The sequence below is a fragment of the Thermobia domestica genome, chromosome 9 (genome assembly GCF_964235325.1).
Source record: "Thermobia domestica chromosome 9, izTheDome1.hap1.1, whole genome shotgun sequence".
In the NCBI taxonomy this organism is placed as follows: domain Eukaryota; kingdom Metazoa; phylum Arthropoda; class Insecta; order Zygentoma; family Lepismatidae; genus Thermobia; species Thermobia domestica.
The window spans coordinates 15,251,236-15,267,689 of record NC_137462.1 but is presented as its reverse complement, the minus strand read 5'-3'; the positions used below and the strand labels follow the sequence as shown (position 1 = coordinate 15,267,689).

Genomic DNA, 16,454 nt, shown 5'->3' with positions numbered 1-16,454 from the left:
TTCTAGACATGGGACCATTTCTACCCGGGCCTTTTTTATTTGATCCTTTTTGTCGCGGGGCCCTTTTGAATCGGTTTTTTGACCGGCGCCGTTTTGACGCGGGGCTCATTTGACGCGTGGTCTTTTTGACTCGGGCCCTTTTGTCGCAGTGTCTCTCTGACCCGGGCCGTTTTGACGCGGGGCCGTTTTGACACGGGCCTTTCTGCCCGGGCCTTTCTGACATAGAAAAATTGTAAATATCATCCATCTTTTCTAATTATTCTATCTTATATAAGTTTTTACGTGATTTACACACACAAAAGAAAACTTCTTGTTCCCTTAACGTTAATATAAATCAACGATCTCGAAAAGTAGATCGCACCAATATTTTTGTATATGTCTAATGAATTTTTATCGTGGCAAAAAATGTGAAAGTTGCTTCTTTAATTTGAAGTTTCCAGAGGTCAAACTTTCAGGAATAAACCAATTCCAGAGTTAGGGCAATGTCGGTTTTTAATTTTCTTTTTCTGTTAATTGCTGATAACGTTTCATTATTATAGGTCTCGATATTCACAACAACAATATGCGATTTCAACAATGAAGAAAAACAAAAATGAAAAATCGCCATTCCACGAATTCTTGAATTTGTTATGAAAGTTAAAAAACTAGATTTCTAGAAGCAGCAATACAGGCGTAACTAGAGGGAGATTGAAGGAGGCCTAGCCACCCCAAAAGCAAGGCTGCCCTTACAATTGTTTTACTTAATGAAAGTGTGATAAATTCACCTAAATTACACAAAACCATTTTAGTGGCTTATTTATTCAACATATTTCATAGTAACTATATATACGTTCATCTATCGATCTTTAAGGAGTTTGGTTTAGTAAAACTCCTTAATATACGGGGTGTTTCAAAACAACATCGACAATGTTTGGGACAACAAAATAAGACAAAAGTATAGACAAACCTGGGTGCACAAATGCTTCCTTTAGAAGTTACAATCTGCCAAAAAGATGAAAAAATGAACTTTGAAGATCCATAGTTTCAAAACTATGGGTACTTCTGTACTTGGTTCAAGACTTCACTTAGAAACTAGTATGTACCCTATCCAAACCTCCATATTTTAAAATCATAAGACACTCACACAACAATTTTTGTTAAGAGATGTTGGCTACGAGCATATAATATGAAGTTCTCACGAACTACCTCTATAAAAATTGTTGCAGAATTACAGCAGGATTGTAAAACATTTACTTTTGGATAGGGAACATACAAGTTCCTAAGTGAAGTCTTGAACCGACTAAAGAACCCATAGTTATGGAGCTATGGACTTGTGAAGTTCATTTTTTTTTTCATGTCTTTGGCAGCCTATAACACCAAAAGGAAGCATCTGTGCACCCAGGTTGATCTATGCTTTCTGTCTGATCTTGTTATCTTAAATTGCCCCCCAAACGTTGTCGGTGTTGTTTCGAAACACCCTGTATTTACCTCGTCCGTGTATGTGTTCTTCCGGAAGATAAAAAAATTCAACAACTACTTGATTGATCATTACCAATTTTTTTTTCAAAATATAGAGAATGAAAAGTTATCAAACTAATTTGTTATTAGAATCATCTACTCAAACCGGAAGCGGTTCAAACAAACCATTTCAAGTTTTATTGTTGATCGCTATACAACAAAAACGGTTATAGATCGTGATAAGCGGTATTCTGCAATCGATTAAGCGCCTCAAGGGCACGTATTAATTCTATACGCATCTCTTTGCTAAAACAGCAAGTGGTTCAAATTCATTATAACTTCCTGTTTCAATAATAACTTATCTACATACAGCAGAAACAGTAAAAGAAAGAAGCACCCTACTTAATGAATCATCACAAACTTAGACCAAACTATAGACGATCAAACCGGAAAAATAAACCATTTCCGGTTTTACCATTTATCGCCATAGAGCAAATGGTAATAGATAGCGAAAACCGAAGTGGTTCTAATTCACAATAACTTCCGGCTTCAACGAAAATCGATCCACTACACCTAGAACAGTAAAATGTAAGAAGGAGGGTTCTTTTGGAAGATTAAACGTCCGAAGTATAGCTTTAATCTCATTCGTTAATCTTGTACCAAAACTTGAAGTGGTATAAATTAAACGCTTCCAGTTTCAATACTTATCTGAAAAGAATAATTTTTTTTATATATATATCGAGAAGCAAGGTTACTAGAGAACAGGTTGCCTCTTAACCATGCTGCACGGTCATAGGCTGTCCCGGAATGACGTCATTTATAGACCCGTGAAGCACGCAAAAAATTTGTCGTCCGTTTTTTTCCCACTTAAGAATAAGGAAGAGGGTCTTCGTGTGAGAAGTCCTATACTGAATTAACGTTACATAGTCAACTCATTTTTTTGCTTGCATGCAGAATCAAACTTAAGTGTCTGTAATTTACTACATAGAATAATGATTGGGAACAGAATTTATAATAATAATTGTGTTTTACGATAATATTTTATTGTTAGAAACCTTACCTCACTGGACAAGTTTCCTGAGTTTTTCTCCCGTTTGTCCTGAGTGCTTCCTTCTCTTTGTACAGAAACCCTTTCTGTTTTGCCAAACTATTCAAAAACTTAATTTTGGCATATGTTCTCATTCGCACAAATGTAGTCACTATTTCAGAATTCACATTAGCATTACTCCCACAAATAATCCTCTTTAGACATTTCATGGTATCTTTTCCCATACGCACTGTTCTTCCATGGTCAAATGAAAACTGTTCTTGCATATCTTTTACACACGAAAGCACTCTTCAGTGGGCTATGTGAGATGGCCATGAGACAAGCTTTGAATCAGGGGTGTAGCCAGCACACTTATCTACGAGGGGCCCGGCATTTTTGCGAGGGGGAGAAGACAATTTTCGATTTATCAAGCCAAAGAAAGTGTTACAGTTAGTGACTTTGAGGCCTGAAAAAACCGAAAATTTTTCGTTTCCGTCCGGAAAACCAAAAACATTTTTTGAAGCTTTGGTTTTTGCTTTTTCTCCAAAAATATTATGTACCAAGTAGTTTTTATTATGCTTAACCAAGAACTACAGCTGCGGGCCAAATGTTATGCCTTTGGGCATAACTATTACAATTTAAGCCACTTTGCATAGAACCTATCTACATTCCTTGAAATTTCGCTTAATTTCTTTAAGATTTCCTGACAAAAATATTTATTTATTATTCTTGACTAAAACATTATACAAAATCACATATTAGCATAGATTGACAATTATTTTAAAATATGCCTATGTAAAATATTTTAATGCTTCATATTGGACATGACCCGCAGAGGAATACTGGATCAATCGATTGTAGCAAATGTGGCAGCAAGCTCTACATTTGGTCATTTCTTACACAGAAGAGATACCATACTATTCGATCGGTAAATAATTTAACGATTATTAATTATATGTAATTTGTTATTTTTAAATAACTGAAGCGAGATAATCTGACGATCGTGTTTTAAAAGCTAGTCATTTCGGTGGTCCAGGAAAAAAAATTGAGGGGTCTGGCTTCGGTGCCCCCCGTGGCTGCACCACTGCTTTGAATCGATGATGGTGAAGAGTGATGAACGAGAACATTTTTATTGTACTGATTACTTAAATGAGGGTGTATTTTTGCATATTCTTTATTATTATTATTATTATTTTTATTATTATTATTATTATTATTATTATTATTATTATTATTATTATTATTATTATTATTATTATTATTATTATTATTATATATCTTTATTCTATTCTATTCTATAAAAATTCTGTAATCTTAAGAAAACTGACAAGTTCTTTTAATATATTATCGGGATAATTGTATTTATTGTACAGACGTATAGATTTTAATAGGTATGTATATTTTTATAGTATATTTGTATGTTTGACGGCATCCTTGTTTTAAGGACAATTTTAAGGAAATTGACTAACTATTTTAATGAATAATGAAGTAATTATGTTTATCGAGAAAAGATAGAAGTCATAAAATTATGTATATATTTTAAGATAGATAATGACCTCCTATCGTCGAAACAAATGTATTGTTAATATTAAAAGGAATATAAGATGTGTGTTATAACCCTTAGTTCTATGACTAAGTGCTGTATTTTTGCTATCTGGCTGTTCATGGCACTAAAAATAAATAAATAAATATATTATTATTATTATTATTATTATTATTATTATTATTATTATTATTATTATTATTATTATTATTATTATTGCAAGCCAACCTGCTATATACGCCAGTCCAGCTTCTTCCGTTGCTGATTGTGTCTCAATGGAGAACACTTGAGTTAAGCACATCCTTGTCCTCGGTCATTGTCTTCAGCATTTCATCAGTACGTAGAACACCATATTTTAAAAGAAATTTACTTAAAATAAAGTCTTTAATTTCGACAGTATTTGTGTTTTTGTTAATTTTCAGTACGCCAGGATTATTGTCTAAAATAATCATTCTAATTCTATTTAGTGCATTTAAAACTGTAGGATGATCATAGAGTTCTCAAGTGTGTTCAAAGCGTTTGGTCTACGGGTGACGTATTACGATCTTCACAGACTCCCTCCGAACTTAAACCGAAGTGTTTCGAGGCAACCTGTTCTCTAGTAACCTTGATCGAGAAGCGCTTTTTAGAATCGATTTAGTGGTTCAGTAACTGGTTCAATCGCTTCCGCCCATATTCTATTTAAACTGAAGTGGTAGTAATTAACACTTCAGGTTTCAATATTGATCTCCACACAAGTGGAATAATAACTGATACCAAGAAGTAGTTTTATAACCAATTAAGTTTCTCGATAAACATTCTCTTTCTACTCTAAAATCTTTACGAAAAGCTAAAGTGCTTGAAATCTACTACCATTTCTGGTTACAGTACTGAGAAAATATTTCACCATAAAAACCCAACTCCTTCACACGGTGTACACGTGGTACTACTGCTTGCTTAAACTATCTTATTTAGATTTCTTTCTTTTTGCTTCCAGTTGAAACTCGTACAGTATACAGACTCATATAAAAGAGTTTGGTCATTCCATGATTAATCTGATCTCACTAATGTACTCGTTTAAGTACTAGCCGTCTACGAGAGGAAATATTCGCTAGCATGTAATCTTTCCTATACTGACCGACCTCTATGAGAAGCGCTTGCAATTCGAGCATGAGATAGTTCGACTGAACATTATAAATTGTCTTTATATAGAGACGACAAAGAAATATAGAGAGTGAGAAAAAGATGATTACTGAGAAATATCTTAAACGAAGAAAGCTGAAGGTACAGAAATAAACTTAACTGACACCATATCGTAAGTGCATCTCAGTACAGAGTCGAAAATAAGCCATCTTGACTTTTAAATGCGGAATTACAAATTATGATTTTAGGTGAAGTGGTAGCAATGAATGTTACGAAAAGACCATGAATGATGCACAGAATCTGGTTATTATTATCGATGTTACAAAGAGACCACTCTTCCGTTACAAAGATAACTTCGACCCCAGACTAGATTTCCTTACAGGTCTCTATGTAACGTTTTCGACATCTATCTGTCTGTCTCCAAGTCTGTCTGTCTGTCTATCTATCATATTGTATCAAAGTTCAATTAATATATAGTTTCTTAGAAATGCTGACCTTCATTTTTCTTGGTGGAAAGGGTGCGAATACATGCTCTAGGTATTGAAACTAGGAAACCACAGAACAGAGTATAGGACTTTATCTAATAGAAATAACTAATACATTGTCTTACCACATTGTGATGGTGGAATGCATTTTCCAGTTTTCTGGTTCAAAAAATAACCGACATTACACGTACATATTCTCTTAGAAATAGAACCTACTCCGACGTCGGTCAATACTCGCAAATCTTGACAAGAAATGTCGAAGTCACTAGGATCAGTAGGATCAGTGGGATGTTCATTTTCTCCACATTTAACTGTAAGAAATAATAAGCAAAATCAATATCTTTCGAATCAATTTCTACAGGCAATAATGCTATATCTTGTAGTATTTATATTTTGTAATATATTCATTTTTTACATAATTTTATATTATCTTGACCAAGAGGCTAGGGTCACAATCACATTCACCAGATATTCTTCCTTTATTGTCAGGTCATTTGCAGAAAATTGAGCAATATATATAAAACAAATATTAAGATAGTTATATTTGAATGTGCTCTATCATCGGGCTAAACACTATAAGATTTATGAACAATAGAAGAAGATTAATCTAAGTGATTATTTAAAGGTTACACTATTAACTTTTATGTCTGTTTAAATTCCAATAATTTTAAATTTATATTTTCCACCGAAATGAATCATGTTAATTCTGTAAATTAAGGACAAAATTCCAAAATTATATTTCTACTGAATTACTGAAATATGTAAAATAAGAGGGCTGTACATTACGATTGGTCTTCTGAAGTGTGATAAGAGCTAATAAAGTATTTCAATGTTGCTAGCAATTCCATTGGTTTTGGTATCACAGCTGACTGGAGATAATGCTATGGGATATACCTCCAACAACTTCTTGTCAACATACAAAGATATACACTTTGCATAAAAACATGTGAAACATTGAAAATAAATTTAATCGTATTTTAAACATAGTTGCGAATATAGTGCTTTCAAATCAAATCTGGTAGTCTTAATGAGTGTCGAAACGTTGTCGCTTGCCCTGAGGGAAGAATGTAGACTGGAAATAATAGAGAACAAGATCCAGAGACGTATATTTAGACCCAAGAAGAACGGGAATGGGGAATGGCGGAAATTTTATAACGAGGAACTACATAATTTATACGGTTTACCAAACATTGTTAGGGTCATCAAATCTAGGAGGATCAAGTGGGTCGATCATGTAGCCAGGATGGGAGTAATTAGGATCGGTTTCAAAGTCCAATCGGAAAACAACCATTAGTAAGACGTAGGCACACATGGCTAAGAAAACACTTGGCTAAGGATAGAATTTAGTGGAGAACTTTCGTGAACGCCACGATGAACCTCCGGGCTCCATAGGCTCTAGAGTTAGTTAGTTAGTTAACTACTTTAGTGTAGATTTTTTCTCCCTGGTGGCTGGTAAGGAAACCTTGCATCATTCGAATCACTTTTAGGTAGTAGAAATCTATAGCGGATTTCTTGTACTGACGGATTCCAAGTTTTATGTAATGTTGTTCACTAATTACGTCTGCTGACTGTTCGAAGAAGCAACAGTGAATAATTTTACCCAAATAAATCGCAGTTCTATCACAGAAAAACAAAGCACTCTTCTTAAAAATTCATCCTGGTTCAGAAACGGATGTTAATGTTTGATATTATTTTATTTATTTCCAGTTGTGATTCCGGTTTCAACCAACACGGAGGTGTGATATCCTTTGAAAAAGTCGTAATCTTTTTGATGCAGATTTGGATCATTTCTATAATTCTTGTTTAACATCCTCGTCTAACGTAAGAAGTAAGCAATGTTCGATAAACGTTTCGACATTTAGAAAGAATAAATCAATCTACACTAACATAAGCACTTATAATTCATGATTTATAATTTATAATTTTCGAATGACTTTTCCAACATACAAAAGAATTAGTCTCTTAGGAGCAAATTTCCGTTTTTTTATTATTAAAGTACGAAGTTATATGCTGAATGCGAAGTTATATGCGAAGATCATTTAGCAAGCATTGTTGGGTTATTAAGTCTGGGACGCGGAGGTGAACAAGTCATGTATCCAGTATAAAAGAAAGTAGGAATGCTTTGAAAGTTTTCAATAGAAATCCCTTCTGGAAAAGAACATTAGGGCAACCTATGTGCAGATAAGAGGATCATATTAGGATGGATGTCGCATAAATAGGAATACGAAATGGAAACAGGATCCAGTGAAAATTAACTACATCATTATTAGAAGGAGTACACCGTAGAAAATATTTCTCACTGTGAGAAGCCCTCAAAAGTACATGTGCTAGTTGCTTTCAAACGGAAGCTCCACCGATTTGTTTCAGCCGCTGTGAGATATATTTCTTGATGTCTCTCTGTAGCTTCTTTCGCATAAACAGAATTTGTCTTTACCAGGTTTCAAAAATAAAACTTTTTACAAATTTGATTCTACCACTATTTCTATTAATCAAGCAATCATCGACTGAACTATTTCTATTACTTCTATATGAAATGTATATTGATTCTTATTAATAAGTAAATTCTAAAACTACGTTCTTTATTTTCAATCGGTACATAGCATCTTAATGTCTCACAGCACTTTACGTTACTTGTGCTTTTAATGTTTGGAGTTGAATCCTGGAGGAGCAAGGAAAACCATAATAAAATTACATATTTCGTTACAAAATTCATTAACACAAGCACACGCGCCTATTGTTTGCCGCAATCACACGCGGTACGGGAATTCCATCACTGTGGAAATAACTTCCCATAAATTTCAACTTTGAAGGTATTTGGTTTTGAAATATTAATATATAACTATTTGTTACAAACCTCAAGAAAATGTGTTAATCGCTTTTGTATGAGCCCCGAAAATGCTTTTGCAAATATGTTGAAATTGCGAAGAAATAAGCTATTTTTTAAGAAACATAAGCACACGCGGTGACGAGGATTGCCCACACTTTAGAAATTTATTCCCCTCGTAACCTATAATACTGTTTTCCAAAAGCGGTCTTTATTCCTTCTTGAAACTACGTATGCAAAGGTAGATTATACTGAATGAAAACAGACGAAACATTTCAATGTAAACACCTTTGGAAAACTAATGTATTTGTAGGTTCATCCAAAGCACCGCCTATGGAATTCGCATCACCTTCACGATCTGACATAGGAAATTATGGCTGTGGTGGTTCAGCTATGCTTTCACCAACTTCTTCTCCTCATTGAGTTAAATAGGTCCAAAACCCGTCTCTGCCCCGTTTCATACTCTATTCTAATTACAGATATAATAACACGAGTATAGTATGATCATCAAAAATTAGAAAGGCTTGCACACGCGGTGAAGATCTTTCCCCGCAAAACGTTGTCTTTCCACAACAAAAGTTTACAGAAAACTGAGCGTTCTATTTATACGCAAAAGGAGGCAAACTAGAAAGATACAAGGCACTTGCGATACGAGCATAAAGCTATTGTAAAGCAATCAATTTTTTTTTATTCAAATGCGGGGAATCCCTGCTAGCTCGTGTTAACACTTCTTTAGAGGTGCGAACGTTCAGTCAAGAAGCGAGTTCGCTATGTCTCGGGTGATCTAAAAATGACTCCCAGGGACTCCAGAGTAATATTCTATAAGTCAAAATGAAGCGAAAATTATATATAATATTTTTTTGTGTACTAGTCTGGAGACGCGAATCTCACTATGTGGCAGCGTGGAAGACAAAGCACTATAAAGTTAATCTCCCAGTTCATTAAACAGTTAGATCTACTCCTTGTAGATGGCAGTTAAAATTGATAGAAATTGACACTAAGCATCACCTATTGGCTTAATCATCGTTGTAAGTGATTGATGACTTCGTAGAGCAGTTCTAATTGTTCCAAGTTAGTACGCAATATTACGACATAGTGAATTTTTTATTCCCTTTTTAGGCTAAGGTATTCACCGGTCCGTAAATCATTATATAGCATGTTCACTTTATTTTGTCCTACACAATAGCGCTGTGTTGAGTGTAGGTGCCATTTCTAGAGCACTCTCTCTCTCTCTCTCTCTCTCTCTATGTAAAATTTCACTTGCTACCATTCACGACTTCTATGCCTCGATCCCACATCGCATCAAGGTTGTTCTGAAGGCGAAAGGTGGCCCGACACCATATTAATCTGGTAAGTTGCAATTTCGTTCAGGTGTTTTCATTTTTCTGATCACCATCTGTAGTTCTCCAGATATAAGGCCTACATAGAAATTTTAGCCTCAAATATATTGGATCATTTGATCCAACAAGTTGTAAACAATTTAAACGCCCTGAAAAATAAACAAGGGATATAATAGCTAGGAGACAAGATAAGCTAAAAACTACGCTCATTAGACTGGTCAAAGTTATCATTAGAATTGACTTAAAACTTCAAGATTCTGCAACTGTCTTCTTGTAAATTTTTCCTTTCATTTTGTTATGTAAAGTATTCAAATAAGAAGTTCATAACAATGGAGATGTCTTACATGAGATAGGCTATCACTTTGTAATTGATTGCGTTCTTTCATGCTCCATGCTGGACGTGTATAATTATCAATGTAGATTCTAACAATGTAAAAACAAATTGATACCTTGTACTACCTAGAACGAAGTTGTAAATTTTTCTTACTACCGAGAATGAATTATACATGTTGTCATTAACCCTCGCAGGACCAAGCGTCAACCCGTTTCGTGTATACATTTTATAGCCCCCCCTTGGTCCTTTGAGGGTTAAGGATGATATTAATGTAGTCCTTTCTTCCTTCATTCTATAGTCTAATCAATAACATATGGTACAACGAAGAGCCTCTATATATCTATTCTTTGAAGTATAAAACACAACACTAAGTGTGCTTTGGATATCTGTCTGCGTTAAGACCTCACGTGAAAACAACATATTTTTCCAAAGAGTTGAAACACATGAACAGGATAGGAAATATTTTCCCTTCCACGATTTTTTTATTTTTAAAATGTCCTATTGCTTTACACATATGTCCACTGGAAATTGAAAATGGCAATCAAAATAAACCCATCAACCAATATTATAGCAGGTTTGCTTTATAAATTAACGTTTGATGTAATTGCGTACTCCATCGTTCAAAGATTTCGGTTTTGTCGTGTATCCTATCCTTTTTTGAGTACCCCAATATTAAAAAGCAAACAAAACATTGCCAGAAAAGTAAACGAATTCCTTACCCAAGTTCTCTGAAGGTAATCTCCATGGAGGCGCTGTAAATAAAAGAAAATAATGATTACTAACTATAACTTTTCGTCTTTTCCATTTGTTTAAAAGTATAATCAGTATACACATCTGTTTTAGCTTCATTTTCAATTTGGACGTTATTTTAACATATTATAATAACCCTATTAGTTGAGTGATTAGTGTCATTGCCTTTGGTGTCGGATGCAAAATTTATCCCTCTTCACAGATTATGTACTTCGAACCCTGTTAATCTCTAAATCCGGCTCCCTGAGTGACGAAATCAGCGATAAACAAAGACCGAATGATACTCAATTATTTATCATGTTTGTAATCTTCAGAATAACATAAGCTTACATGGAACCTCAATTACATATTTGTCCCAGACTCAATATTATTATCGTGGCCCCGCGTAGCGTAGTCGCTAACGCTCTCGCCTTTGGTGCGAGCGGTCCAGGGTTCGATTCCCGGTGGGGTCACTCGGTCGAAAAAGTGTAACAGCTTTTTCAGGCCAGCCACCCTGAATGAGATTTTCCTGGGTTTTCCTCATTCCCACCAGTGTGGTACCTAACTTACAGGTCCCAGGCCGCTTCCTTCCTTCCCCAATCCTTTCTTCCTTCCCTTTCCCGGATAGTGTGCTCGCCGAGGGACGTCATCCCTCAAATCGTGAAGGGCTAAATGGCCTTAGATGCCGAAAGCCCAGAAATCTAAATCCTAAATCCCCTCAATATTATTATTGGCCGGTTTATATATTTATGTAATTATCCGATATATATGTATATTTAAATATTGAACTATAATCAAATAACATTATATTACGATCAGTATAGAATTAGATATTGGAGATAATGTAATTTTGAACCTCAATATTTCTTCCAAATTTATTTTCTTCTTTTTCGTTCATGGATTTACTGCGACTGTATGCAGTCAGACTTATATTTTAATTATCTAACTCACTTCCTATACATGAATATACGAATAGCAACTCTAAGACACAGTACTAATTACAGTTAATTTAACTTATAATTATTACGTGGGCATGACTCCAGAGGAATACATTCCCAATTTTCCTTGCTCTGACGGACATAACCAGGTTCACATACGCAACCATTTGTAGGAGGGTAACATATCCTCTCTTCCTGATTACAATACGTTTCGCAGCTCTCAGAATTAAAAGGAACTTCTCCCTCTGGACAGACTGGAAAATGAAAAAAAAATGGGATTGTACTTGAAATGTATTTATATATAAATTACGAAAAAGTTAATAAATAAAATATTTTTTCCATACAAAAGAATAATTGATTTCTTAAAATACTAGCATTTGCCGGGGATCTCATCGTCATTTCTAAACACTAACGTCAGGATGAAGACAACGGCTGGCATACTATTCATAAAATACCTATATCCGTACATACATGTAACAGTGCAGAAACGGATGCGTCAATAAACGTATACACACTTGGAATAGTCACAGAAAATTTGTTCTTCAACTTGCAAGTTTAAGTTTCTGGAAAGGTAAAGCTGTAACACAATCTAAAAAAATGAATTTCCTGTTCAAATAAATGTTTCAAATGGTGGTTAAAGTAAATGTTAAAAATAGTGCTTTCGTGAACGCGACGATGAACCTCCGGGCTCCGTAGGCTCTAGAGTTAGTTAGTTAGTTAGTTTTGTGTAGATTGTTTTCTCTCTGGTGGCTGGTAAAGAAACCTTGCATGATTCGAATCGCTTTTAGGTAGTAGGAATGTATAGTGGATTTATTGTATTTACTGATTCCATGTTTTATGTAATGTTGCTCACTAATTCCGCCTGTTTACTGTTCGACGAAGCAACAGTGAATAATTTTATCCAAATAAATCGCAGTTCTATCACAGAAAAACTAAACACTCTTCTTGAAAACTCATCCTGATGCAGAAAGGAATATTAATGTTTGATATGATTTGATATGTTTCCTGTTGTGATTCCGGTTCCTGGGAACTCGAATGTGTGACATCCTTTGGAAAATTGTAAACGTTTGATGCAGATTTGGATCAATTCTATAATTCCTCTTTAACATCCTCGTCTAACGTAAGAAGTAAGTAACGTTCGATACACTTTTCGACATTCAGAAAGAATAAATTAATCTACACTAAGCACTCTAAGCAATTATAATTACATAATTTATAATTTTGGAATGACTTTTCCAACATACAAAAGAATTAATCTCTTACGAGCAATTTTCAGGTTTTTTGTCATTCATTTCACTTCCTTGCCTTATTTATTTGGCTTTTAATATGCTTTAGTGGTTACTGCTTCACTCAAATTTGTGATGTAGTGCTTAAATATGCAAATTCCTTTCAAAACGGTCAGTGAGCGAAAGTACGAAGTTATATGTGGAATGCGAAGTTATATGCGAAGATCATTTAGCAAGCATTGTTGGGTTATTAAGTCTGGGAGGCGGAGGTGAACAGGTCATGTATCCAGTATAAAAGAAAATAGGAATGCTTTGAAAATTTTCAATGGAAATCCCTTCTGGAGAAGAACACTAGGGCAACCTAAGTGCAAATAAGAGAATCATATTAGGATGGATGTGCCATAAATAGAAATACGAAATGGAAACAGGATCCAGTGAAAATTAACATCATTATTAGGAGTACACAATAGAAAATATTTCTCAGTGTGAAATGTGCTCAAAAGTACATGTGCCGGCCGCTTTCAAATGGAAGCTCCACCAATTTGTTTCAGCCGCTTTGAGACATATTTCTTGATGTCTCTCTGTAGCTTCTTTCGCATAGACAGAATTTGTCTCTCCTAGTTTCCAAAAACAATACATTTTACAATTTGATTCTACCACTATTACTATTAATCAAGCGATCATCGACTGAATCATTTCTATATTTTCTACATGAAATGTATATTGATTCTAATTAATAAGTGAGCTCCTCCGTGGCTAAGCGGTTAGCGTACGCGCCTTTGGCGTGGGAGAACCGGGTTCGATTCCCGGCGGGAGCTCATGTGGTTCGGATTCCACGTTAATCAGTAGGTCCACGTCTCATATAGCCTCGCTGCTGAACGGGACGTTAAACTCAAAATCAACTCAACTCTAATTAATAAGTAAATTCTAAGACTATGTTCTTTTATTTTTTCAAAAGGGTAGACAGCATCTCAATGTATCTCAGTACTCTGTGTTACTAGTGCTTACAATTAGTATTTAATATTTGGAATCCTGGAGGAAATAGGAAAACCATAATAAAATCTTCATTAACACAAGCACAAGCGCCTATTGATTGCCGCAACCACACACGATACGGGGATTCCATCACTGTGAAAATAACTTCCCATGTATTTCAACTTTGAAAATACTTTGTTTAGTTTTTTTTACAACAGTATAACATATGTATCTATTTGTTAAAAACATAAAGAAATGTCTTAATTGCTTTTGTGCGAGCGCCAAAAAATCTTTTCGCAAATGTGTTGATATTCCAAAGAAATAAACTAACATTTTAAAAACATAATCAGACGCGGTGAAGGGAATTGCCCACACTTTAGAAATTTATTCTGCTCGTAAACTGTAATACTGTTTTCCAAAAGCTGTTTTTATTCCTTCTTGAAACTATGTATGCAAAGGTAGATTATACTGAATGAAAACAGACGAAACATTTCAATGTAAACACCTTTGGAAAACTAATGAATTTGAAGGTTCATCCAAAGCACCGACCATGGAATTCGCATAACCTTCACGATCTGACATAGGAAATTATGGCTGTGGTGGTTCAGCTATGCTTTCACCAACTTCTTCTCCTCATTGAGTTAAATAGGTCCAAAACCCGTCTCTGCCCCGTTTCATACTCTATTCTAATTACAGATATAATAACACGAGTATAGTATGATCATCAAAAATTAGAAAGGCTTGCACACGCGGTGAAGATCTTTCCCCGCAAAACGTTGTCTTTCCACAACAAAAGTTTACAGAAAACTGAGCGTTCTATTTACACGCAAAAGGAGGCAAATTAGGAAGATACAAGGCGCTTCCGCTACGAGCATCAAGCTATTGTAAAGCAATCATTTTTTTTATTCAAATGCGGGGAATCCCTGCTAGCTCGTGTTAACACTTCTTTAGAGGTGCGAACGTTCAGTCAAGAAGCGAGTTCGCTATGTCTCAGGTGATCTAAAATGACTCCCAGAGACTCCAGAGTAATATTCTATAAATCAAAATAAAGCGAAAAGTATGTATAATGTTATATGTTTTGAGTACTCGTGTGGAACGCGAATTTCACTATGTGGCAACGTGCAAGTCAAAGAACTATAACGTAGATCTCCCAATCCATCAAATAGTTAGATCTACTCCTTCTGGATGGCAATTAAAATAGATAGCCATTGACATTAGCACCACTTATTGGCTTAACCATCGATGTAACTGCTTGAAGACTTCGTAGAGCAGTGCTAATTGTTCCAAGTTAGTATGCAATATTACGACATAGTGAATTTTTTAATTCCCTTTTTAGGCTAAGGTATTCACCGGTCTATAAATCTTTATATAGCATGTTCACTTTATTTTAACCTACACAATAGCGCTGTGTTGACTGTAGGTGCCATTTCTAGAGCTCTCTCTCTCTCTCTCTCTCTCTCTCTCTCTGTAAACTTTCACTTGCTACCATTCACGACCTCTATGCCTCCATCCCACATCGCATCAAGGCTGTTCTGAAGGCGAAAGGTGGCCCGACACCATATTAATCTGGTAAGTTGCAATTTCGTTCAGGTGTTTCCATTTTTCTGATCACCATCTGTAGTTCTCCAGATATAAGGCCTACATAAAAATGTTAGCCTCAAATATATTGGATCATTTGATCCAACAAGTTGTAAACAATTTAAACGCTCTGAAAAATAAACAAGGGATATAATAGCTAGCAGACAAGAGAAGCTAGAAATTACGTTCATTACACTGGTCAAAGTTATCATTAGAATTGACTTCAAACTTCAAGATTCTGCAACTGTCTTGTAAATTTTTCCTTTCATTTTGATATGTAAAGTATTCAAAGAAGAAGTTCATAACAATGCGGATATCTTAAGTGACATAGACTATTACTTTGTAATTGATTACGTTCTTTAATGCTCCGTGATGGACGTTTATAATTATCAATGTAGATTCTATTACAATGTAGACACAAATTGATACCTTGTACTGCCTAGAACAAAGTTGTAAACTTTTCTTACTACCGAGAATGAATTATGCATGTTATCATTAAGGATGATATTAATGTAGTTTATTCTTTCTTCATTCTATAGTCTAATGAATAACATATGGTACCACGAAGAGCTTCTGTATATCTATTCTTTGAGGTATAAAACACAACACTAAGTGTGCTTTGGAGATCCGTCTGCGTTAAGACCTCACGTGAAAACAACATATTTTTCCAAAGAGTTGAAACACATTAACAAGATAGGGAATATTTTCTGTCCCAAGATTTTTTTACTTTTAAAACGCCCTATTCCCTTACACATATGCCCACTGAAAATTGAAAATGATGATCAAAATATACCCATCAACCAATATTATAGCAGTTTTTGTTTTAGAAATAAACGTTTGATGTAATTGCCAACATCATCATTCAAGGATTCCGCCTTAGTCATGTATCCTATCCT

General features: G+C 34.9%; 1 protein-coding gene and 1 non-coding gene across 12 annotated transcripts in view; one reads left to right on the top strand and one right to left on the bottom strand.

The window, feature by feature from the left end:
* LOC145694440 (zonadhesin-like) overlaps positions 1-16,454 on the bottom strand; it is an 86,973-nt gene that overhangs the window by 26,499 nt on the left and 44,020 nt on the right. For 9 of the 11 annotated variants that reach the window (XM_081770666.1, XM_081770665.1, XM_081770669.1 and 6 more), the window contains 3 exons: positions 11,869-12,033; positions 10,832-10,864; positions 5,740-5,925 (listed from right to left, as the gene is read on the bottom strand). In XM_081770666.1, coding sequence (XP_081626792.1) covers positions 5,740-5,925; positions 10,832-10,864; positions 11,869-12,033 — 384 coding nt within the window. The remainder of the gene's footprint in view (positions 1-5,739; positions 5,926-10,831; positions 10,865-11,868; positions 12,034-16,454) is intronic. The other 2 variants (XM_081770674.1, XM_081770670.1) reach the window with 2 other exon arrangements.
* Positions 11,240-11,314, top strand: TRNAQ-UUG (transfer RNA glutamine (anticodon UUG)). The gene has a single exon. It is a non-coding gene; the product is annotated as a tRNA-Gln (tRNA).